The 26999-nt window shown below is 42.2% G+C and overlaps 1 protein-coding gene across 1 annotated transcript in view; it reads left to right on the top strand.

Annotated features, from left to right (window-relative positions):
* Positions 1–323: 323 nt before the first annotated feature.
* neurl1aa (neuralized E3 ubiquitin protein ligase 1Aa) overlaps positions 324–26999 on the top strand; it is a 48981-nt gene continuing 22305 nt past the window's right edge. Inside the window, exons 1-3 of the mRNA XM_080464480.1 lie at positions 324–569; positions 18140–18390; positions 19139–19460. Coding sequence (XP_080320606.1) covers positions 536–569; positions 18140–18390; positions 19139–19460 — 607 coding nt within the window. The 5' untranslated portion in view covers positions 324–535. The remainder of the gene's footprint in view (positions 570–18139; positions 18391–19138; positions 19461–26999) is intronic.

Below are 26999 nucleotides of genomic sequence, written 5' to 3'. Positions count from 1 at the left end.
GGTCTTACGGCACTCGGGTTGTTTATTTTAGTTGTGTGAAAAGGAGATGAAGGATGAGCGGGTCCTCATGCAACATGCCGGCCAGGCCGATGGATTCCATTCAAGTGATTAGATCCATTTCCCCACTCCCCTCGGTCCCCTCTGTGCCCCCTTCCTGGAGATTCCCTGGATCCGCCCTTTCACCGTCTCCGCACGGTGCGGCGCTGGAAGCGTGAAACGCGCTCCTACCCGCGCGCAGTCCCCGCCCTCTATGTAAATGCGGGTCCGGAGGCGGAGAGAGCGGCTCAGTGAATGAGGCGGCCTGTGGGGGGAGTTTCCTTCTCGGACGTGTGTGTGTGTGTGTATGAGAGAGAAAAAGAGAGAGTGTGTGTATGTGTGTGTGTTTGTGCGTCTTTCCAGTGTTTGCATGTATGTGGAGGAGAGAGGCGATAGGCTGCGGTCATGTCACGAGCGCCGGGCTGTGGCACGAGCGCATCCGAATAATCCCACTCAGGCGATAATAAAGCGGACACGGAGCGGGGGCTAACGACCAGCGATGGGAGGGCAGATCACGCGGAATTCATTTTACGGTAAGAAAAGACGTGTTTCTCCGTGTCCGCGTGCTGTTTGAATGTCACCTGTATCACCTTTGTTGTGCGTGTTTTTTGTTGGGGATTTTTTTTTCGCTCGTGCTTCAGGTGCCTTCAGCGCCTCTGTTTATCCTCTTGCTGTGACGTCACTCCGCTCATTAAAATAAAGCCTCTTCAGGCGCGCGGCTTTATTCATTTGATTTTAACGCAAGAGCAGGATGTCACCGCCTCCGCGCGCACGAACCAGGACCTGTTCCGTGTCCGTGCGCGCGTGCGGGAAAGTTAAAACACCCTCAGGCGCGCGCAGCTTTGCTTCGGGAAAATCCATGAATTGATCCTCCATTGTGTTGAGCTAAAGCCGGTGATGAGGGGCAAGGGTTCGAGTCCGAGTGCAGGCTCAACTACTCGAGTAAAAGTACTTCCTAAAGTGTACTTCGATTGGATGAAATGTAATTTAAAGTGGGCATACAAAGAATAAGAAGTAAACGTAAGGCTTTCATAAAGAAAATCATTACAAAGTACTACTTTTGAAAAGTATTAGTTACGTTTTGTTTTATTGGCTCGTCACAACTGTAGAGTTGATATATACTTGAGTAAACTCATACATTATGCAGTGCAGTTTACCATAACAAAGCGAGGAATAACAAGTACCAATACTTTATATAAATAGAGTACTCATCAAAAAAATACTCAAAGCTTTAGTTACTTAATAGTAAATAAAGTAAAGAAGTTTACTGTAAATAAGTGAGAATAGAAAGTAAAAGCACTGGGGGTTTCAAAGCAATCTGAAAAAAATACTCTGAGGTATTAGTTTCTTTTCAACTGTAGAACTATTTATTGCCATGTTGGTAACCAGGTGGATAAAGTACAAGTGAACTTGTATCTACTACAAACTACAGTTGCACTACTTAAATTGTACTCAGACAAGACAAAACATTTTACACTGATGAAGTTAAGAATACTCAAAAATACTCAGAATATTAGTTAATTAGTGTTGATAACTTATGTTACAACAATATCACTAGTATGTGTGTAGTTTACTTTGAAGAAATAGAAAGTAAAAGTACTGCTTTTTCAAAGGAATCTGAAAAAATACAGAAAGTATAAGTTACTTTACTGTTGGATGATTTATTACTGCATTAATGTTGGTAATCAGGTGGAAAAAGTACACTAAATCTTTATCCAAATAGAACTAGTTACACTGCTTGAAGTATACCCATATATGTAATCTAGTTTAGTGTAATAGTAATCTTCAAAGAAATACAGTATTAGTTCCTAAATATGAGCTACTAATGTTACAATGCTGAATAAAGTAATGTAATTTTCTCAAAGTGATCAAGTAATAAAAAGTAAAAGTACTGTTTTGCAAAGGAAAAAAAAAATTACAAACCTTAGAGTATTGGTTACTTTTTAGCCATTGGACGTTTGATTGGCTTATGGATACGAGGTTGAAAAAGTACAGTTAATTTATACTTGATTAAACTCATAATATGTAATCCAATATCTATTTGTATTTAGTTACTTTCACCCTCTATGATTTTATGATTGTGTGTAATATAATGAACCTTCAAAAGGTTTTAAAGTACACATACTCAATAGTAGTTTATTACAGCAATATAAGTATTTGTAATGAGTTACCTTCACTCCTCCTCTGTTGTGTTTACTCTCACATCCAGACAGTTTTGCCTCAAGCTCGTTTGTCATCAAATGGCTCGAAATGAAAGTATCTGCTTCCTGTGTGTTTTCTCTGTGGGAGAGAGGCGGGGTTCCGGCTCCTGATGGTTCTAAAAGGTTCTAATTAAAGAAGCTACATTGATCCCCTCGGATTACAGAGGGACGGACCGAGACAGAGCGAGACAGCAGGAGAGCTTCTTTTCTCCGGAATCAAGGTCAAAGTGCCTTGTCTGATGGTCCCTGAACGCCTCGCGCAGGAATATCAGCACCAATTTATCACAGCAGAGGAAACTCATTCCGTCACAACAAACTCAATGATATCATTCATTAGTTTTCACATAAAACATTTAAAAAATAATCTCTATAATCTGTAACTAAAAACAATGTCTGCAATATTATTACAATATCACTTCTTTCTACTATTCAGTTTTAAGAAAGACTTAAACATTTTCTTGCTTTTTAAAATCCTATTATTTAACAATGTGTTTATTAATATTTTCACAAATACATATTATACACACTTTTCAAATATGCACTAAAGAGGAGAAAAAATATATACATATATGTGTGAAAATTAATGTTAATCTAAATAAATCTAAAAAATAAACTAACAATACTAAGAATTATTTACGTAAATATTTATTTTAATATTTAAAAAAACTTAAATTTTATCATATTTTCAAATAAAATTATTTGATTATATTTAACACCCCCTTCAAAAAAGAAAGAAAAATATTCATGTAAAATGATTTTTTTAAAAATATAATATATATATATATATTTTAAATATAATTTTGATAGTGAATTCAAGGCAAACATCGATCAATTTAAAGTGAAAATTGTGGAGAATTTCATGTATGTATAGTCAAAGTTAACGATGGCTGACGCTAAGTCTATTTAAAAATTAAAATCATTTTCGTAACTGTTAAACTCCATGTTAGATACATTTCCAGGATTTTAAGAAACAAGAATCATATGTCAAAGTTGTATTTCAATTGGATTTATTATTTTAACTAATTTCATATTTCACATTTTTTTATTTGATGTATTTTTTTAAATTAGTTTTCTCTTGTTTTAGACTTGATTTAATCTTTTAGTTTATGTATTTGTTTGGGGCTTCCAAAAGGTAATTTTACTAACACATTTTAATTGTACCTGTTAGTCTCTAATGTCGGATAAACAAGGTCAAACCAGTGAGTTATTGCTGCCAGAGAAATGTATAATTTTATTAACAGAGTTGATGTTTTACAGTAAATCTGAGTTTATTTATAGATACTGGACTTTTATTATTCTCTTGTCATGAGTCAAAAATTCTTCTTTATTCAGTTTAATACACTTTGATGACCAAGCTGGCAGTTATAGAAAAAACATAAAACAAAATCTTCACTGGGCTGCTTTTTGTTGTCACATATTTTTCAATCTATATAATCTCCTGTTTGGACGGAAATCAACAATTTAGCTCTTTGTAATGATTCAGAAATGCTTTATTAGCCCCAATAAGAATATTCAAGCACAAAAACGTTCTCGTCATGACTTTTACTATATTACAGTTTGAGGCCAATTATGTGTTATAATATCGTGTCTCCAGATTAGTTTTTCGGCTCTTCGTCTCCAAATGTTTCTAAACTGTAACGTAACAACAATCACTATTAAGAAAATAAAAGTAGACGGCAGTGACTCATGGCTGCCACCCAGCCTACAGACGTGGTATTATTTAAAGGTGACATACTGTACCATTAAGCTCTTTATTTTCAATATGCCAATGCGTGTTGTAATTATTAGTTGATACAAGAGATTTTCTTTTTAAAAAATCTGACATTAGATGGATGAAATCCTGCAGGTCTTTGTTTCCGAAAACAAGTGTTGAAGCTTTAGTAATACACGGCATCATTGTTAGCCTGTTAGAAGGTTAGCGCTGTTATTTCCTGACTTTTCCAAGACAAAGGAACAAAGTGACTGTTTGCTCATGCCTGTGGACTATTTGCATGTTGGTTCTTCTTGCGTGAGCGAAGGCTGCTTTTATTTGCTTCTTGTTCGCTGATATTGACGATGACATCCTCTGCGAGCTAACAGCTACCCATGAGCGTACGTAGCTGTTTTTCTAAAGTGCACATTCGTTGTCATTTTTCATATTTCATTATCATGAAATTGAAAATACTTTGGCTGTAGAGCGTCAGTCTGGACAAGACCTCTTCAGCTTAATTTCCAGCCGTAGGAAAACTTTTTGATATCATAACATTGAAGGAGCTGATTTATATTGTGAACCTAATAACGCTGAGTCAGTGAGCAAAGTTCCAGACGGCTCGCGACTTTGGTCCTTCGTGAAAACTGACTAAGATAACTTGGACAATATTGGTGAACACATGTTAACTGTTAAGTTAATTGTTTGGTTTACATCTTTACGCTTTGTTGACTTTTTGCTGACTTTTTGTTTTTACCTTGTCACTCTGTTTATTTTTCCAATTGCGTTTTGCACTTTTGCGTTCCTGCGTTGGGCTTCTCTGAGAAACAACCGTCGCTGTTTAAGATTCTCACAGTGACAACGAAGAGCTGGATTCTTAGATTTAATCTGTAAACAAAAAGTTTCAAGATCAAAGAAGATGAATGCAGATTTATTGTTGTTAGATTATCTCATACCTAAAGTGTTTCTCCCACATGAGGAGGAGGAGGAGGAGGAGGAAGAGGAGGTTGAACTAGATTCGATATTAAAGTCTGTTGCTGTTGCTTTGACGACCTGCCATCCATTGATGAGAAAAGCATCTGATTGTCCCTGGATTTAAAAAGCTACATTTAAGAAGCCAGACAGTCTTATCTGAACCCTTCCAGGAATATTTCCTTCTATAGCCGCACTTTTCTTACTGTTTAAATGCAGCTGGCAGAGAAATAAGCGGTGCTAAAGTGAAATCTCTCACCCAGAACTCTGTGTCTGCTCTTAGTGTGTTCTCTGTGTTTCCATGTTGGCATGAGAACGAGGGAAAGCGGGGATTATGCTTTCTAAAAGTGCAGCTCTGCGGGCCGTTGTTCTCAGGTGTTGGAGCACCGGAGCTCATCCGAACGCTCCTCGCTCAGGCGGTTGCATAATTGAGTGTGTGGAGTGTGTGGGAGCTCCACTTCTCTGCTCCCGATTGACTGAACGTGGGCCAGAGTCTGCTGTGTCTGATTCCACCCAGCGTCTGGCTCCTCTCGCTGTGAATTGGATTCGGTTTCCCGATGCAAAGTTAACGCCGAGCGAGGCAGACGCCATAAAACAAAGCAAAGATTCCTGAAGTTCTCAGAATCAGATCAGGTCTCGGTAACGTCATGGGATCTGCCTCAGGCTATTTATTGCTCAATAAAGGCTGTGGGTGGTTTAATGTGGCATGCGAGGACGCAGCAGCCAACACTGACTATACTTCCTCGTTCTTCTTCCTCAGCACTACTTTACTTCTCTCACACTGTTGCTGGTCCGTGTCCGTCTCAGGCTGGGTTTTTTGTTGTCTTCCATTATTGTGATCACCTGTGCCCATGAATGATGGCCTAATACCTGTTAAAGCTCGTACATATTCCGTTAATGCTCTATTCTCGTCGTATGATGATGTCATGCTGGTCTACGTTGGTCTAATGCTGTTCCATACTCGTCTCACGCCACTCTAATATTGGTCTTTATTGGTTTGAATTCTTTGATGTATTGCAGCCTAATACTGGTCTATTTTGGTGTATTGCAAGTCAATGCTGGTCTACGGTAGTCCGACGCTGCTCTGAAAACGGTTTATTCTGGTCCATATTGCTCTGATGCTGGTGCCTACAGAACAATGATAATCTATGCTTCTCTATGCTGCTCAACGCATGATGATCTATCTTGGTCTAATCCTGGTTTATGCTGGTCTTATTTAGACTGATGCTGGCCTATGATGGACTGCATTGGTCTTTTGTGGTCTGATGCTGGTCTATGATAGTTGTTTGGTTGTCTTTGTTGCCCTATTATGGCCTAATAGTGGTCAAAATTGGTCAAATGCAGGTTTATGTTGGGTAACACCGGTCTAATGCTGGTCTCTATTATATTAATGCTTGTTCATTTATAGCATTTATTGTTTTGGATGCTGGCCAATGATGGTCTGTATTGGTCCTGGCTGGTCTAATGCTATTCCGTGGTAATCCAAAGACACCTCACCTTGGCTGACTGCTTATCGGTTCTGGTTTATGCCGGTCTACCTGTTGAACCAAGTCTTTGTGAGTGCTCGTCACCATTAACTTATCATAACTAAAACAAAACCGATCCATTTTCTTTCCAGGATGCATGAGTCTGGTTATACCAGAAATACCAGTATATCAAGTATTTTGCTGCAGATACGCTGGCATACTGTAGCTCATCAACATTCAGAAATACACTAGAATTGCGCAAGCAAGTTGTCCTGCTAAATGCCGTGGCGTGGTTGATTGTAGTGTGGAAGGAAGCACCGGCCAACTCCGAAAACTTCCTGTTTCTTCTTCCTCCACACGTTTGTGTTGACTTCTGCGTGCCTCTCGGAGCGAGACCCGGTCAGACAGCTTTAATCAGGCTGGACTGTTGCTACGAGGTGACAGGAACATGTGTCAGGGTCAGGTGGCTGTTAAGGGTGTCTGTCATCCAACTTCTTCTGTCTGAAGGCAGCCTGCAGTGGTCTGTAACCTGCAGTGATGTGCTACTGAAGGAGGATTCTCTATAATCTATATAGTGGTATTAAAGTAACATTCTACTTGCGAATGGCGAATTCCCAACAGTGGTTATGTGTGCATCCATCGCCTCAACCTCCTGACAGGTCACCTTCGCTGCTCCGCCCACATAATGACTTCCAATAATGGTGAATAGAACCTCTCCAGATTTCCGTCAATATCCCCTGCACATTATTTTGCCCCTCCATCGGCTCGCTCTCTGAGCTCAGTGCCTCAGTTGATATTATCATTTATTGATGGCTGTTCTGTAATCTGCTTGTGAAGAGAATGAGGCAACAGCGGGGAGGTGGGTGGGCGGGACTTCATCACATCCTGCATCTCACCTTTCACCGCCAGGTCATTGCACCGTGAATTATTGATGGAGAAGTGTCTGTGTGATTCTTGACGACTGCAGATAAACACAGTAGAAGTGCAGAGTGACGTTGCCACCGGACTTCCCTTTTCAGTCGATATATTTTCCAAAAGACAGGTTTTTTTGCCTTAGTTTTCTTTTTAAATTATTGATCTCTAAACTATTAGTTCAACCACTGTTTTTATTTGCTATAAGAATAATGGAACTGCAAAGTGGAGGGTTCCATGAAAAAATGCCTTGTCTTTGAACCTCCCGCTTTCCCAGTGGGAATTCCCCAGTGTGACTGCATTTACGTGCAATTGGTTTCCCACTGGGAATTGGTACATTCACACCTCCCAGTCACTCATGAGCTCGGCAGCATTCTATTTCAGTGTGATTATGAGCCTGTTGTTGGCATGTCTGAGACACTCCATACTGGAATACAGGATTGCTGTTGCCTCATTAATCCAGCCTACAACCATTGCCTTGATTAGGACAATTACCACCATTACTACTTGTACTACGATTATCTCTATTACCATGATTAGTATAATCTTCTGGATTATTATTATTATTATTATTATTAATATTAATAATCGGCCCCTCCGACCACCTCCAACCACTCACTCTCCCATTGCATTCACTGACTAGCACCGGTACGACCGCAACCACGATAAGCGCCATTACCACCAATACCACAATTATCACCATCACCACCATTACCACTAATACCACTATTAGCACCATTATCATTATTACCACATTACCACCGATTCCCCCATTTTCACCATTACTACTGTTATCAACATTAGCACCAATACCACCAGTACCATGATTAGCACCACCATCACCATTACCACAATTGACACCAGTACCATGATTGGCGTCATTACCACCAATACTCCCATTATCACCATTACCACGATGAGCACCATTAAAACCAACACCACCATCATTGAGCGATGCACTGAGATGAATCTACACATTGCTCATGCACATCTTCACCCTATTTCTTGCTTCCTGTTGAGTGAAGCCTATATAACCTGTCCTCAGGTGGAGCAGCTGCTCCAGTTACCATCAGTCACTTTAGTGACTTGGGTTTCACACTCGGCCCGAACTTGTGAAGCAGATGTCACACATGTGAAGGCCTCTAGCGATGAGTAAGGCGAGGAAACGTAACACCCTGTGAACTGTGTGGATGCTCGCCGACAGGCAGCGACGCTCTCCAGCCGGAGCTGGAGCTCTCAAGCCGAGCTGATAACGTGTGCGTGATTAATCGAGGCTATTATCGCGTGATTCATTCCACAGTTGCTGTTACATGAGTCAGTGGGACTGAATACATCATTCAGACACTGCAATGTAAACATCATGAGGATGTTGTCGTTGTCTTCCAGGCTGGTTGGCAGCATTGTAAACGAGACTGTCAATGGATCCACTGAAGAACAGCTCAAGAAGTGGAGCTACAACATTGTACACTTTTTTTTATAAAAAGATAAGATGATTCATGCCTTTTGTCATTTCTTTCTGTAACTGTTCATGTCAGTCTGCAACATTTTTTCTCTTGGGAATCCCCCCCAATTCCCTCTTTAAAATGGCTGTGGACCCCCTCTTTTATCGCTCATTTACCAAACCGTTACAGTGACGACACGCACATACTCTCTTAGCATACAGATGCAAGGGCCTTCAAAATAAAAGCACTGGTCAGTTTCACACTAATATAATTTGACAAATTCAGAGCAGGCAGAAAAATCAGTCGGGGTCCTGAACTTTGTGAACGAGTATTTTGTTCAAGACCATTCGTGTTTTGTTGCATTGTCAGCGTGTTCAAAATTAGCATTTAATTCAGTTGCTTTAAGTGATGGAGTTCTTCCGTCTTCATCAGAAACAAATGACATTTCTGACTTTTTAATACATTTTTGGATGTTGCAAGCAGTAGCCAACTAAAGCTTCAGATTTTGTATATTTTTATGGCTTTTGTTCTATTCGTATCTGTGCTGCCATTGAAATCTAAACTCTAAGTTTTTGAGCTGCTGAGGTCATATCAGGAAGAATGTTTTTTGAGATATAGGATGTCTAGCCCAGCATAACCTTTTATGTCTGGAGATAGCACTTCAGCTCTAAAGCTCATTAAAGAAAGCTATACAAAATGAGCTCGCAGAACCAAATATTTAGGTAGCGTTAACCACCGAGCCCATTCTATATAAAGCTGTGCACCAAGAATGATGCTAACCTTGGTTCTAATCCTCAAAACATACGTCATCCCTGTGGCTTAAAGCTTTAAGGTGCAATCATGAATACACACAGATAGTGTCTGCCGGTGTGCGTTTGGTGTTTTGTCTTCAGTCTCCCAGGATGAGCTTTAAGCCGGGCTTTACTTAGCAACCGGTGCAGGGAGAGGGAGTTGGTGTGTGAGCTACCTGTGTTTCCTAAGCACCGGTGAAGCTCGGCTTAATGAAAGCGCGCCGCAGACTTAATGTGATTCCACGGTGCTAAAGTTAGGCGTCGCGATGGAGAAGTGGGTCAACCGTGTCTGTAAAACAGCAGTCAGGGTTTGTTTGATTGTACCTGGGAGACACGTGGGTGAGGTCTGCTGCCGTGAACAACAGACGGCCAACAAAAGAGATTGGTGGAATGCGATATGCTGATCTTTCACGCCCTCCGATTCCATATGGTGGAGTACATCTCTACTGTAACCCCATGAGGGCATTTAATTAACAAAGTAGCTTTTAGAGTCGCTCGCTCGCTGCACACAGGAAGTGATTTACCTCCTGAGCAAATATTTGAATAGTATTTCCGATACCCATAAGATCGTATTTGCACATTAAACCACTTAGCTGATGCTTGGAGAGTAACGGCCGCATAAGATAGGAAAACACTGGTGGACACACTCAAACACATATACTTGTTGTGCTATCTTTGTGGGGCTTTCCCACTGACGTAATGCATTCCTGTCCCCTAACCGTAGGCGTTAGTCTCGAGAGGGACTAAAGTGTCTGGAGACCCTCTCTCTCAAATAAGAGATACGCGTCCCCTTCTAGGCCTTCTTATGGACGTTTCTGCTCTTGCGATTTTGACATAGGACTTAACCCTAACTTCATACCTATCAGTCAAAAACCTTAACGATTTGAACTATAAAACTGCCTACTTGTAATCTGGTGTGAGCCTCTACACCGGGGGTCCCACAGAGCAAGTGTGCTTCCAGTTTTTGGCTCCAAAATAAATAAATACAGGACTTGTGGAGACTTTTCCATGAAATAAATGATTTCCATGTGGCTATCGACCACTACCGATTTGCTAAAAGTATAAAGCATCGAGTGTGACCCTAACCCTGTATTGTGGGCCCCAAGGGGTTAGATAGACCCCCAAAGTATTGTGTACTGCCAGTTTTTGAGCCTTCCCAAAAAAAGAGAGAAATGCAAGACATTGTTTGGCTTGGACATATTGCATTTAATACAAACCTCAACCTTCTCCACTCAAAGCCTAAACCCTTGGCCCCCAAACATCACTTGAGTCCTGTATTTTGGACCCCAATATTGGAGATCTGCTTGTCTAGTGTGTGTTTAGTGTTTGGGACCAGAAAGCGAGAAATAAACAGAGACTAGATCTTTGTGATTAACTTCCCTTTGATGTATTTTTCAAGACCCTAACCTGAAACTTCACCAGTCTAGGGTTCTCCATTTTGGGCCCCATAAATATAGTATGTTCACAGTTTTTGGACCCCATAAAGAAATTCAAGATGTCACACACACACACACACACACACACACACACACACACACACACACACACACAAAGCACCATGTTTGTGAGGTCTTCCTGCTGTCATGATGATGCATTGGCCCTCACATTGACCTCAACCATCACAACCGGGTGACTAACCCTCACTTTGACCTTATGGTAACCTGAGCTCCAAAGCCACATCTCAACCGTCAAACACAAGTCACTGTGAATGGCGCCCTGCATTCTTTGTCCCAGCATGGAGGTCGGACCTCACAAGTGTAGTAGTTTTCAGACCCCACAAAGATAGAAATGGAAGTCCTCAGACACACACACACACACACACACACACACACACACACACACACACACACACACACACACACACACACACACACACACACACACACACACACACACACACACACACACACACACACACACACACAGCCACGCGTGCAGGCTGCCTCTTGCTCGGCACCATCAGCCAGATGAGACGGTGTGAGATTAGCTTACTGCTCCACAGAGATGCTCACTGGAGTATGACAGGTATTAGCTGCACACAAGCCTGCGTATTGTGATGAGGGATCGGGCACTGCCGTGCCTGTGCCGGTTATTAGTGGGGTAAAGACCTCTGTAGACGTTTCGCCCTGTTTGCTCATAATAAAACATCGCTGACCTTTGGCTCAATGGCTCCTGCAAAACTGTTAAAGCTTCTTTCACCCAGAAAGACACATGCATAAACACTGTGTGCACAATGCAGACTTTACAAGAGGTTAACAGGAGCCGCGTACGTTGAGGGGTCACATCCAGGGCTCGGGGGACACGAGGATACTCCAGGATTTGTGTTTGCGAGGGGACCAAGACCAGCTGAGAGGCTTGCGGCGGCTTCGGTGTGCTCGAAAACTTCAAACTACAACACAGGCCTGAGGGGGTACGTGTCGAATCCTAAACTAAAGAACAGCTAAGAGACCATTTTCAGCCTAAATTTGTAGAAAGCCGGCGTTTTGCTGACACAGACTCCGAGGGCCATGTTCAGACAGACTGTAGCCGGGAGGCAAAACAACATATGGAGCCGTGTCGGTGTTGATGTGTTGCTAAAGTGTATCTGAGTGAGGAAAAAGAACAAACCAGGAGGTCTGCTTTGACAGCGCGGTGAGGACGAGGACGTGTAAGCATCAGGAAGTTATCCCACAGCATTCATTTTCTCCCCCGACTACACACTTAAGAGGAGAATCAGCACGAGATGTTCTACCTGTTTCATGAGCCTGCAGGGCATCTCCAGCTTTTACAGGAATTAACGGTTATAGATACTCGCCTCAACGTCCATCAACTCATGAGGGACATTTTCCACTGTTGTGTTGCTGGAAGGTACATTTGCTACCTGGCTGCGTAGTGTGAAGGCAGGTAGTGGTTCTATACCTGCTGAAAACACCTTCCAGCTGTGACTGGAAATGAGTTTTAGAGTGGTGAGAGATGACAAATAGAGGAAGTCAAGTATTTATTCTGTGCGGATGCAACGTGTTATTTTCTTCACATTTGTAGGAGAACATTACAGTTTTCTGATTTGTTGACGTCATGACAGGGAAACTTATGGGGTTGAACTTATTTCGCAGCAATGTAGTAACTCATTACTATTTCTAAATAATTAATGATCAAAGTGTCTTTGTATATTTCTTAGGTGGGGCTCCTCATCGTTTATAAACCACATTACTCAGTGATGAAAAAATTGTTGTACAGCTATTGAAGAGAGAGTACTTATTAAGACTCTTTTATTAACATACTTGTAAACAAAGACATTTGTCCCTTTTAGAAAATGAATGTGTTTTGGCGCTGGTTTACTTGAAGTGACAGTTAGGGAAAACAAAACGTATATCAGGTATATTTTCAAACAACACATCAATCCTTCTTTCAAAGCATTTTAGAATGCTTTGAAAGAAACCTCAAAAAAAGAATTTAAAAAATATACCGTGTGCTTTTTTTTTTGTAAGCTCTTAAATTTTTAGTCATTAATAAATATGAGCATATCTCAACATTTATAAACAATAACAAACCTGGACACATTTGCAAAATTCCGAAAGCATTTCTGTTTGTGTGCCTTTAGGATAACTATGATGGAGAAAGTGGAACCCGACCTGCAGCTTTTCAGCCAAATTTCTCCTTTCAAATGAGTAAATTAGAAGAGATGTAACAGAGTTAATAATCAGAGACTCACCGCTTGTTGTCTTCAACTCAACATCTCGTAGAAACACACCAGAACAAACCGGAGCTCGCTTTTACCGAGCAGGTCTGGCGATGGGCGATTTAAACGGCGCCCCAAGTTTCAGACATGAAATGATGCTGATTCGTTTAATTCTGTTAGTCACGCTGGTGTTAATCAGTAATTGGTGAAAATGAAGGAAATACAATTCAGGGCCCATTGTTAATTTGGTGGCATAAACATATGTCGACAGAATTACAGTGTATTAACATTTCATTAAATCTTTTTAAATTCATCTTGATCACAGGCAGGGCGGCATCCTGGCGCCCTCTATTGGCCGGCCCCCACTGAGCTTAACATATTCAGAAATGTCTGCATGTTAATAGTTCATCTGAGTTGTTCTGTTACTGCTTTTTGTGATTAGCTTATGACTTTTTCAAGATGTGCTGACAGCCAGATTATAGAGCATCTTCCTCACACGAGTTGATGTAACTTCATTCGGCTGACTGCTCACAGCTCTAATAATGCTAATGCTGACGCGACAACTAGTTCCTGTGACAGTATCAGACCTGTTCCCTGAACACATCTGAGTACTGCTGTTTGACTGTGGATTGTGATATTTGCAAGAAAGCCGCTTTGATTTGAGGCACAAGACAAGTTTGATGAGGACATTCCGTTTGTGCATGTGATTTAAAATCGACCCTTTTTTACAATTTTTTTTTTATCTGCTCTGTTGGGAGCACATTTTATTTACAACCCTACCTGTTTTTCCACTTGTCCTTCTTCTCACCATTTGTTCTGTGACTGTTGCTAACTTATGTGGACATAATAAAGTGGGGTAAATATCAGTGAATCTCAGTAACTGAGCCAAATAACTCACAGGATCCCTTTTTTTTTTTTTTTTTAATCTGCATAGACCTGCAGAGCTCATTAAAGACGTGTTATTAGTGGATATAGATGGTAAAATGAGTTATGTCCGCCACAGTGGAGGGAAAGAATTGATCTCTGCATAGTGATTAAAGCTGCAGATGAAATGAGGCAGACGATTCACTTCCCTCGTTGTTTGTTTTGAGCCACGTTCGAACGCCAGATTAATGACAATAACATTCATTTTCACCTCCATCTTTCTACTCCAACCTCCCCCATCCTTCGAAAACAGCCCCCTCCTCCCCCTCCTCCCCCTCCTCCTCCTCCTCCTCCTCCTCCTCCTCCTCCTCCCCCCTCCTGCCCCTGCCCTCTTCACAAAACCCATCCTGTGTAAATGGATCCTTCACATTTGCTTTGAATAGATTTTGAGTGAAACAAACAAACACACACACACACACACACACACACACACACACACACACACACACACACACACACACACACACACACACACACACACACACACACACACACACACACACACACACACACACACACACACACACACACAACAAACGAGTGGCAAAAAAAATCCCAACTCCAATCCGAGGCTATAAATATCATTTTGTTATGTCTGAATAAACAAAAGGCATCTGCTGTGTCCTCGCTGGCGGCTGCACGCTGGAGCCGATCGGGACCTTTAGACACGACGGGGTTGCTAAGGAACATGAATTCACACGTAGTCCGCTTGCCTCCGCGGCAGCTGCGCCTCTTCAGCTCGATCTGTCCCCAGACCACGTGCGCCACGCTCAACAACTGCCCCGCTAAGACAAAAGGCCCTTCGAATGGGGCCCAGATTGAACAGTAGACACGCGTACAGGGTGTGAGACTGGAAAAGCTCGGTTATTTGATCAACACAGGGGGACACAAAGAGCGAGCCAACATAAAGCTTTGTGTTTCCCAGGTCTTATCAGGTCTCCACAGGACATCTGCTGCCGCTCGCCTCCACCTCTTCAGGCTCTGTGTGTATGACAGCTGGCTCCGAGAGAGTCCAAACCTCCTGAAACTGGATTTTAAAATATCATCTCACTTTGACATTTTTAATTACAGCCATGAGTTTTTATTCCCCTCAAAACACCTGCAATAGAAAAACATGAAAGTTTTCACCTCTGCAGGCTGATTTTACTTCATGTCTTTGTGTGATCGTCCACATTTGATTGCTTCTGTTTATAAAAAGCTAAATATTTCCTGCATACTTTCACTGTAACAATAACATGTTACACCATTAATTCTACCTGTATTGTGCTCATAAACCTATCATGATGGAATCGTTGAAGCAACGACGATAACTGAAGTTTTTGTTTATTTTGTGAAACTGGTAAACGGTCAAAGAACTACAGAGCTGCTGTCTGTTGTCACCATTAACTCCTGCGACTGCGAGCGTTACCAGATTGTAATTGTATAAGATGTTCTCTTAACGATTACCATTGTACCAAACGCTTGTTTACTGCAGGACCGTCAGCTTTTTTAATATGTAAAAGCAATTAGAGATCTGCTGTAAAGTTGATGCATTCATTCCTTCAGCCAGCTGTTATCTTTACCATTAGCACCATTCATAGCTGTTGTGGTACCGGTCACGAGTTCACCAAAGTCCTTTTCACTGATGTAACTTAAGTTAACGTCCAGATTATGGAGCATCTTCTTCCCTTTAACTAATGTAACATCAGCTAAGATCCAGAGACGGCACTGGCACCTCTCGGCAAGAGTACTCCTCGTTTGTTCGACAAGGAAAGAAATGAAACTCTTCGCCTCTGCAAAGAAGGCAGAAATGTATCTAACTTTAATTCTCACAGATTGGTCGTTTTCAAGTGACTGAAATGCTTATGTCCGGTGTTGAACCGTTCGTATCCTCGAACAGATATATGAGGTACACATTCTGGTTGTGCTGATGTTTACGCTGAATATTCTTTAACTCAAATACACAAGATTTCTCTCCAACCAGCAAATCACTGGGGGTGGAGACCAACCAACCAGTGAGATGTGCTAATTTCTCCATTGACACTAGGCTGAAGAGCTCATAATGCACCACAGCTGGAGGACACGCAGAACTTTTAGTCGGAACAGTCAGGATTTCCAGACGTCGCCGATCCTGCGGTGACAGTCAGTGTTGCTTTGAATTATTTCTCCTCAGTGAAAACAAGCGAACCTCTGCTGGATGTGATGTCAGGTGGTAAAACGTCAACAAAAATGCTAATAGCTAACTGCTGTTTTAGAAAGAATGAGACCGAGATTAAACTCCTGCCACCACAAAACACTGGAATGTTCAAGCGCTTCTGGAAATCATTGAACATCCTGGAGCGGCAACTTACTGAGTGTCAGATCGAGGAGTTTGTGGGGTTCTCTCGTGGAGCCAAACTCTTCTCTCATTTTAATCTGGCACCTTGCAACGAGTGGAAATCTGTGAAAATCTCTCCAATGCATGTTGTTCTTAGTAGCTGCTGGAGTACTGCAATGGTCCCCCACTCAGCCGCTCTCGGCCAGACCCCTTTCAGACTCTTCAGCTTCAATTATATAGACAGTCAAGCCTTCTTCAGGTTTGGTGAACTGCCATGCAGTCTTTTCTTTTTGAGAAGAAGACACATCACGGAGTCCAATTCATAAACACCCATCAGCCACAATATTATGACAATTGTTTATCCCTGTATGATGGCCCCTGTTAATCTTTGGGATGTATCAAGCAGCAACTGAACATTTTGTCCTAGAGGTTGACATTGGAAGCAGGAAAATGGAAAAGTGTCCAAACAGTCAGCTCTTATAGGTTGTTCCAGGTCTGCACTGGTCAGGATCGATTAGAAGTGATCTGGTGGCAGGGTGATGGGCGGCCTCATTGAAGCGGTGAAGGCAAGTCCATGTGGTCTGATCAGCAGCAGTTTGAAGTCCAGGAGCTCATCTGTTAGAGGTTCTGGTACAAAGCTGTGAGAATACACAGTTTGTTTTGACCTCTGTCCACTACCAGAGCCAGTGAGCATTTGAACTGGACCATGGAACAGTGAAAGAAGGTGGTCTGCTGTGACAGATCAGTGTTTCTTGATTGTGTACGTGGCTTTCTTGGGGAACACACGGCACCAAATTGGATTATGGGACAATGTTCTGCTGACACACCCTTGGTCCTCCATCCCTTTGGATGCTACTGTGACATGTAGTAACTTCATAAGCATTGTTACACTTAATCTGCACACAAACTCTTTGAGTCAGAGAAGTGAATTAGACTAGCCCTGGAACTGTTTGAGACTTCTTTTTGAATGATTGAGTACATGAGAAAAAAGAGGACTTCAGGTTTGGTTTGAGGAAAACGGCATACAGTTTGAAGTTTTGATTTTCCAAATATGAATGGAGTAACTGCAGGACGTGCAGGACAAACCAGTCCGATCGGCGGAGTCTCCTTTTCCAGTGTCTACGACATAGAGAATCTGCTGCGACCTTCTGAGTGCAGGTACCACAGCACATCAAGGTGCAGTTGAGTCAGAAAGGATGACATTCAATACATTATGCAGGTGGTGATGTTATGGCTGGTAGGTGTAATATTCAGCCATGTTAAGAGGTTGGAATGGAATATCCTGGGTAGCCAGTATTCACTGGGATACAAGGATGCACGTGATATGTTGAATTTTCTGCCTGCCAGCAGAAAGATGTCTGCAGAGAACTGGTGGTCGCAGATGTCCAACAGAACAATTCACAGTCAACACAGTCCATCAAATTAAATCTGTTGGATCTCAAATGGTCTTATTTGTCTGAGAACAGTTGATTTTGTGAGAAGCATCATTGCTGTCTCGGAAATATGTTGCAGTCTTGCTATGCATAGAGATTTGATTTTCACCCCTGGCGCCTAACGTGATTATCTGTGATTAGTTTATTACTCTGGCACTCGCAAATAATCAACAAAGACCCACATGTGAGATCTCTGTAATCCTCGACAGTGCAGTCATATCTGATGTTATTTTCTGCCTGATATCAATTACATTGACTAAACTAAAGCTCCTGTTCTTAATTATCAGTCAGAAACTCATACCTCGTTCTTTTTCCACACAGACTCTCTCGGTGGTCCGTTCCCGTCCACGTCGCACCGATGTCACCACAAACCCAAGAGGTGCCTGCCCATCCAGTGTGGCAGCCTGGGTGGGCCCCACCCCATCAGCCCTCTGCTTTTCCACCCGAGCGCCAAGGGCTCGCAGATCGTGATGGACCAGGCCCAGAAGACTGTGAAGAGGCAGGCCAGTTTCTGCAACGCCATCACCTTCAGCAACCGGCCCATCACGCTGTACGAGCAAGTCCGCCTCAAGGTATCACAGCTCCGAAAAGCCTTTAAGCTTCATTGGTCAAAACTACGACACTGTGTTATCTTTCTTGACCCTTTAAGTTAAGACCATCAGTGTCAAAACCACCTCATCCAATCCACGTTGTATGATGACATAATATGAACAACGCAAGGAAGACTTTAACTGCAATCTTTTAAAATACCTTCTATTCCTAATTGTCCGCCAAATTGCTACTGAGAAAAACTGTGCACGCCCCCCCTCGGATCTTTTGAAACATTGCTGTAAACATTACAGTGAAGCCAAAAACACTGGTGGACACGCTCCCCCACTACCATACAAAATCAGGAAGCTTCATTCAGTTTCCTTAACAATGTAAACGTGTGAAAGCTTTCGGGAAGAGAAGTTTCATCATTGGTCGCAATGCAGTTGCACATTGGTAAGCGCATGACTACAGATAACGTAATAAAGAGTCAGCACAGTGCTGGAAATTATTACAAGATTGTATTTGTGATTAACAAATCCTAAACTCTCTCTTAATCTCTAATTGACAACACTATTTTGAAGTCAAACACTGGTGTACAACACTCACCGACACACAAAGGAAGCGCCGTAACAAAAAGCAATGCACCGTTTCTGAGGTTTTATATTCTCTGTTTTAGATGAAAAAGTGTCTCACAAAGGTTGCCGACCAATGAATTCGACATAACTGATTCACGCTGAACTTCCGTCTGATGCGAAATATCCTCTCAATATTTGACCTTCCTGTCTGCAGATTACTAAGAAGCAGTGCTGCTGGAGCGGGGCTCTGCGTCTGGGCTTCACCTCTAAAGACCCCTCCAGGATAAACCCGGACAACCTGCCCAAGTACGCCTGCCCCGACCTGGTGTCCCAGAGCGGGTTTTGGGCCAAGGCGCTGCCCGAGGAGTTCGCCAACGAAGGCAACGTCATTGCCTTCTGGGTGGACAAGAAAGGCAGAGTCTTCTACCGCATCAACGAGTCAAGTCCCATGCTGTTCTTCAGCGGCGTGCGCACGGCTGAGCCCCTCTGGGCCCTCATTGATGTTTACGGTCTGACCCGCGGGCTGCAGCTGTTAGGTAAGAAAGCTGCAGAAGCACATAGGGCCATGCAGAATTACTAACTGGTGCGCGGGGGGGGGGTTGCCCTCAACGACAGAAGTCACGTGGATTAATATGAACTAAAATGGAAAGGTTCATCGAAGTGGTGTATAACAGGATTATTGGTTGGGCTTCTCTTAACCGGATGCTCTCACCGCTTGGAGTCTTTGCTAAAAAAAAATTCCCAGGTTGAGACGGAAGCTGGCTGTATATTCTCTCCAGTCCAGTTATTTTTGTTGTGCTACATTTATTTGATGCAGAGTGCTGGTGTTGGTGCAGACATGGCTTTTACCCAAGCAAATTTTTTTTATGTGTTTTTGGAACAAGTTCCACTTGGGTTGAAAGCCAATAAACCAGCCTGATTATTTCTTTATATCCTTAAGTGTCAAGGCGATTTGGGACCCTTAACGTGTTTATACGCCAACCGTGGCGTATGAACCTGAATCAATTGTCATTTACTTTAGTAAACAGTGTATTTAAGTCTACGAAAGGTTAGCATGAGGTCAGGGGGAGAACCAGCTGCTCACTAACAGGTTAAGTCCAGTTTTTTTAGTAGAGGTGGGCACTTTATGGGTCACTGAGCCACATTCTGTCCTTTGGGTCTCCCTGACTCGCCCATGTGCTCACAGACTGATTCTGTACTTGAGCTCTTGTCCAGACACTTTACTTTTGAGTTGAGTTACTGATTAGAAATTGGTATGCAAGTCACAACAACACAAACATCAGAAACAAATCATTTATCACACCATTTAACCTTAAACAGATATTTTTACAGTATATTTTTCAACCCCAAGCCTGCAATCAAACCTTGTATCCTTCACCGTGAAGGGACCACCCATGCCTTACATTTAGACGTCTGGTACCATTTTTATTGGAGTGTTCGAAATCATTAATGGTTTATCGTTTTTCCCCTCACCTCCAGACTTCTTTGTCTTTAATGGGGCTTTTTAAACTCATGAGGTCTTCAGGTATTTGTAGATGACCTCTCACTTTTTCTTTCACTTTAGACATCCCTGCAGTTGACAAAGCATTTTTTTCCCCTCTCTTCTGTATAGTAAACAGGTCCTCTCCCAGTCTGCACAGTAAAGCCTTCCACGAAGCAGCCGCGGAACAATAAGTGGAGAAGCTCTATCTTTATCTGACCATTATGTGACCTGCTGTGTTTACACGAAAGCAACAGGAGGGGGAAAAAAACGTGGCACATTATGGAGGAATGCTCAGCTAGCTTAGCGTACATACCGCGCAGACATAGCGCAGGACAGCACAGCCGCGGCTTTGATGTGAGAGAATGCGTTCGCATTCTTCTTTTCCTTGGAGATTCAGTGCTGTCATCCCCCTCGGCTGCTGTAAAAATAGAGCGGGAAGGGTCACATGTCTCAAAGATAGCACATTTGATTGTAATCGTGCACCGTGTTGATTGACACTGGTATCTCTGGCTGCAGGGGGTGGATAGTTTGTGTCTTGAGCATGGGGGAATCCACACTCTTTGTCTTCTCTCTCTCGCTTTGGGTTTCCGTGCGTCCCAACTGATGACGAAACGACATTCCGGGTTCAGAACTCAAAAACCTCAGTTGCCGGACTCAACGTCTGTCACTATAAGTCATGTTAGCAGATCAAGAAAAAACAATGTTAATCTGCAGAAAGTCAGTCAAACATCAAGCAGAATCACACTAGAAAATCTGACTTGGCTGCAACAAATCGCCAACATCAATGAGTTTCGGTATTTCTCAAAACATTCACAAGGATCAAAAATGTCTTCTTCTGAGTTGTTGAACCTTGCAAACATGTTATTTTAAAATGAAAATCTCATCACATAGTAGTCTCGTAGTAGTTGTGGCAGCACAGTGGTTAGTGCGCTTGTCTCATAGCGACAATATGATGGGCTCAAATCTGAGAGATGATTGTTGTGGTGGGAGTTTGCCTGGTTCCCCAGGTACATTGCTGGTTTTCTCCAGATTTCCTCCAAAAACATGCATGTGAGGTTAACTGGTGATCCCACATTGAACCAAAGTGCGAAAGGGACTGCATGTCTGTCTCTCTGCTTTTGTCCTGGAGATGGATTGCTCACCTGTACAGGTGTACTCTGCCTTAACCCGTGGATGGGTGGATGGATTGATGGATTGATGGACGGATGGATGGATGGATGGATGGATTGATGGACAGATAGATGCGATTCAACTTGCGAAACTTTATTTTGTTTATTAGTCTTATGTTGTACAGTGTTACTAGCGTGAACGTATAAGATTGCTAAAATTGCGTGTAGCGAACATTAGAGAGGAATTTATTTTTTTATTTTTTTAATACTTTTTCTGCCACGTATGAGCTGTAGTGCCCTGGAGCTCCGGTTGGATTGAAAGGTCTCATGTTTTCTAACCTCCCTGAAACTGCTCCAAGCGTCATTCTCGTCAAAGATCCTCTTCGGTGCAGCTTCAGTCGTTTCACTCTGCTCTTCTCAGTCGTGTTAAAGGCTGGGCTGCATGCAGAAGGGAGGGGGCGGGGGGACGGGTGACATCTGCCCCCCACAAACAGGGGCCTGCTCACAGGGGTGGAACACGACCGAAGGTCTGCGTAGAAAAGCATCACTCGGCTCCTTTGTGTCACGTTTCTGCTTTGCCTCTCCTCAGATGCGCCCCTCGGCTCCCCCATCTGAGGCCTTTCTCCTTTCTTTCACTTCCTATTTCATGTGGCATTTCAGGAGCGCTTCATTTTCTCTTCCTCTCTTCCTCTATCTCCTTTCCTCAATGCAACCAATCACTTTGGAGACAGCGCGTCTAACAATAAAAGCTATAAAAAAAGCACCATTTTATTCCTTCTAAATCTCCCGATGCTTGAATTCCCGCCTCAGAAGAAATTGTTGAGAATAGCTTTGTTAGAATTTTGTCATTTTATCTTGAAGTTTCCTTTTTTTCTTCCCTTTAATTTAGATGCTTGATCACATTGTGACTGCTCCTCTGTTCTCCGCTTCCCCTCCAGGATCAATAACATTTATATTCCCTCCATTCAAGTGTTTTCCAGCAGCCGCTGAGATTATTCATTGTGCTGCCGTGGAAATACTCTAATCCTCGCTATATAAGATTGAATTAAAATTCTATGGTGGATTAAGTTTGTGGCTCAGAGACATTTGCCACTGTAGTCTTTTCATATTGTAAATTAGCACGGGGCCTCCGGTGGAGTCTCCATTGAGGGGAGGACAGTGATTTCCATCACCCATTTAATTTAATGGCTCTGCCGTCTGTCAGCGCGTATGAATGTGTTCACTGAACGCTGCTGCCCTGTCAGATCAGGATGTGTGAGACAGGTCTGCTTCCACCTCAGAAACCTCATTTAATCCCTTTGTCTCTGTTAGCAGAGGTAGAAATTAACGTGGAGCTCGATTCGTATTTAAAAATGTAAAGCACCAATGATGACAGGAGTCAAGTTGTCAATTTTTGATGTTTCTTACTCGTATTTACACAATTTTAACCTTTATGTCTCTGATTTATTGTTTTAAAAGGTAGAATATTAAATTTTTTTGTCAACAAGCACCTTCAAATTAATCATCAGTATGTCAATCTACCTAATTAAATAGCTGGCCACAGCCCAATAAGTCCTGTAAGACCAATTTGTACCACCGGGTGGTGCATTGAGCCACAACACCTTTTCCTGGACTGCATATGGGAAAATAAGAAGAGGCAGAATCATAAACCAATCATAAACCTCTGATTTAGCTTGTGTCCGATAAACTAATGTTTGTTTGTAGTTGTCATTTAACTGGAGAAACGCTTCAAACAATGCTTACGACCGCACACATCATTGAGCCTGAGAAAAGCCCCACATGTTCGGCTTTATTGCCGGAGCTTTTCGAGGCTGAATCAGCACCGGCACATGTAGACTCTCCTGACATATTGCTCCTGTAGCGACTGCACTGGATCACCAGAGAAAATCCTCCTTCGGGTCCCGACCACCCGAGCACAGCCGAGTAAATCTGCTGTCTTCCATCATGCATGGCTCGCTAAGAATGAGCTGCCAGGCATGCTGCGCTCAGAATCTTTAGCCTTTCTTGACATGTTGAAATATATGTTGAAATCAGTTTGTACAGAATAATGTCGGAGCTTCAGGCGTGTGCTCGTACACTCATTCATGCCTGTTTTGGGCGTGTCTGTCATTTTTATGGGAAATTTTTGTCATATTTTGGATATATGCTTGTACTTTTTCATTAAGAAAACATGTAGTTGAGCAAAAATATTTTAAAGGAACCTTATGACTGAATCGGGGCTTCATAAAGAAAGAAATAATAGATTTCTTTGGCTCACTTACCTAAAAGCAAGATAATTGTAAGTAATATTCGTCGCTAATCATTGATAGCGAATATCTTTCATTGCGTGAAATCTTTTGACCATTTCAGATTAAAAAATAAATAAATTGTTTATTGCAGTTAAGATTTCATCATTGAGAATTTAGACCATGTTCAGCATTCACTTTGACATGATTGTACTAAAATCAGGGTAAATCTTCTTGATTTTGGTCGCTAATAGTTGCACACCAATATTGCTGATTGCATAAATCCTTTTGACCAATTTCTCATATAAAAACATTGTTTGTTTCAGGTTAGTCTATTAGATTCCATCATTATTGAAAACCTAAAGGTCAGCATTCACTTTGATGGGCTAGTGCTTTTTTTTTTTTTTTTTTTGCAAAAATCTGGATAATTCTTTGTCATTGTGGTTGCTCATAGTTGCCAGCAATTATCTGTCATTGCGTAAAACCTTTTGACCAATTTCTTATGAAAAAACATTGTTTATTACAGTTTAATCTGTCAAATTTGATCATAATAGAGAATTTAAACCATGTTTTTTATTTTTCATCCACTGTTAATCTAAAGTTATTGATTGCTGCCTCTTTGGTTTTCCTCCTCTTGATCACATGTTCAGCTCAGTAAATACCGTGTGCTTTAACTTGTGATTTATCCTCTGTTCAGCGTCTTCAGGCTGTTCTGGGGTCGGCAGCAGAGCAGCCGGTGAACACCCCAGGCCACATTTGATGTAACCTCTGATGTAGAAAGATAGAAACAGGAGTCGTAGCATCGTAAGATCCCCCCCCATCCCCCCACTGTACATCATGATGGCAGGAACACGAGGGGGGCGGGGCTGATTTATTGTTTTCACACATCTGTGAGCATGATGACAGTAATTTAGTGCTTTTTCTCCTCCCTCCAACCCGCCCACTAATTGAGCCGAGGGAACGCAACAGTAATTCTTTGTATGCTATGGAAACAAATACATAAATCAGAGTTATAACAGCACTGATCCCTTCATTGAAATGTTATGCTCACGTTATTGTGACCAAAAAAATGAGTGAGTGGTCAAAAATGCAAGTTATCTCACCAACTTTTATTGTAAAAACCAGATAAAGTATCGTTTTTTTTAACAGTACAGTAATCTTAAATCTACAGGAGATAAAATGTTCATCTGTAGTTCATCTGTGTCACATTTTATGCTTCATACAGGTTTATATTTATGACCAAAACATCATATGTTGTCACTCCACCCTTATCTCTGTGCTGCACACTGACAGGTGAAACCCACAAGGTCACAAAGGCAGTCGAGATTTTATCTCTGAGTTTGGCCTGTAAACAGCTTCAGATCGCGAGACAATGAGTAGGAAAGAAATCCCTATTATTGTTAACAGGAACATAATAAGGTGAAAAAACTGATTAGTTTTCATTTCCTCTTCACAAGAAAATGACCACATCTTTGATAAGCTTATTTTCCGCCATGTTTTCACTGAGCTGACACAAAGTCAAGCCTTTTTAAAAGAAGCCGATGCTAACTCTGGTTAGCACAGGCAAGAATTTTACCATGAGTTCTTCGACACTTGATGCTGTGTAAAATGTGTGGCAAATATTTAGAATAGAATACAACTCCATTTCACTATTTCTTTGCAAATCGGCCAAATACACTATAAAAGTTAAATACACAAACAAACCCTACTTTTAACAGGTCTCCATTCGAGCTCCCTGAGGAATCCCAGAATGGTGCACAGGAGCTACAGTCTGTTTCTTAGGAACAGGTTAAATACGTAACGAATGTTTTCTACATACGTGACGAATGAGGGATTGTTCTTTATTAAAATTCCACCAGTTGATCTTTAACCTTGCAGCATGTCTTTTTATGAAGAGGAACTGTGAAGTGAATTTTTTGTTTTCTTTTCCAACTTTGACAAATTTTGTGCAGTTTTGTTATCATGAACAGATCCTGCATTTGAAGCTTGTGCTGCAGAAACATTGGTTTCAGATTGGGCCATTGTAGCTTTCTCCGATGGCAGATAGTCAAAGCTTTAATGAAGATGGGCCGTGGAGAGGAGGAATCATCCCCAGGCGATGGATCGAGTTCCACAGCAGGTCTCAACCAGAGGATGTGTCATCCAGTCATCAGGAGAAATTTCTGCTGTCAATCTGAGGACAGTTAACTTGATGATAAAACACCTGAACAGAAGTTTTATGTAATGAACCAGAAGCTTGTGAATGAGTTATGAAAGTCACTCGATTAGAGCTACGAATTATTTCTTTAAAGAAGAAGTGGAATTACATGCAAACCACTCTTATCTGTCTTGTCTTGTCTTCTATCAGTGTTGTGAAGATGACTAGAAATGAGTACTTTAGAGTTCCTAGGTACTGAGTAAGTTACTTGGGAAAGGAACTTGTGATTTTAGTACTGTGATTACAGTGACTGGTTCCCCCCTCAGCTTTGTTTACGTGTCAGAAACAATCAGCAGCTTTGAAGTGTTTTTTGTGTGCGGAGATGACAGGTGTAAGCGAGGTGAGCGGAAACCCGAACCCTAGAAACCGGAGTGCTTCACTGAGACTGAAACAATGCGTGAAGGTTTGATGGATGAAGGTGCGACTCTTTGTTTACGTGCCAAGAGGAGCCGACTTAGCTCCTGACAGCTTGCCGTGCGGGGTCGTCCTGTCTGAACCTTTCACAACGTGTCAGCCACGCCGCCGATAACACGAAGGACGCCGTCGCCGAGCGGGGAAAAGCTTTCCGGCTGGTTCGGCGCGAGCGGCTCCGGCAGCCGGAGTGTGCGAGGACGTTTCCCCTCTGCTGGTTCCACAGCCGCTGGAAGCAGAGCTGTGACACCGTTTTTCAAGGTGTCAAAACAAAATGCAGGCATCGTCTGGCCGCATATAGCTGATTTCTGGAACCCTCTTCCACTTTACCAACGCTCCATCCGAAGGCGAGCTGTAGGTAGAGAATAACAAACACTTTAATGTTTTATACATGGGCCCTCGAAACAAGCGCATTAGGCATTCCCTTTCCAAACACTTGGACTGAACCAGAAGCAGCTGTAGATTAACATACTAATGACCAAACCGCTGCAGCGCCTCTTGGCACGTCAATGTGGTATTAGCTGTTCCTGGACAAGCAAAGTTCTTCTCCGAAAAAAATACAACAAAAAAAAGCTCACATTTTTTCTAAAGCGTCCAAATTTCTGTCATGCACCCTTGTGGTGGCTTTTTTTTTTTTTTTTTAGTTCACT

This window comes from Lipophrys pholis, assembly GCF_963383615.2.
Source record: "Lipophrys pholis genome assembly, chromosome: 5".
In the NCBI taxonomy this organism is placed as follows: Eukaryota; Metazoa; Chordata; class Actinopteri; order Blenniiformes; family Blenniidae; genus Lipophrys; species Lipophrys pholis.
The sequence above is the reverse complement of the archived record's forward strand: the minus strand, read 5'-3'. Positions and strand labels throughout refer to the sequence as shown.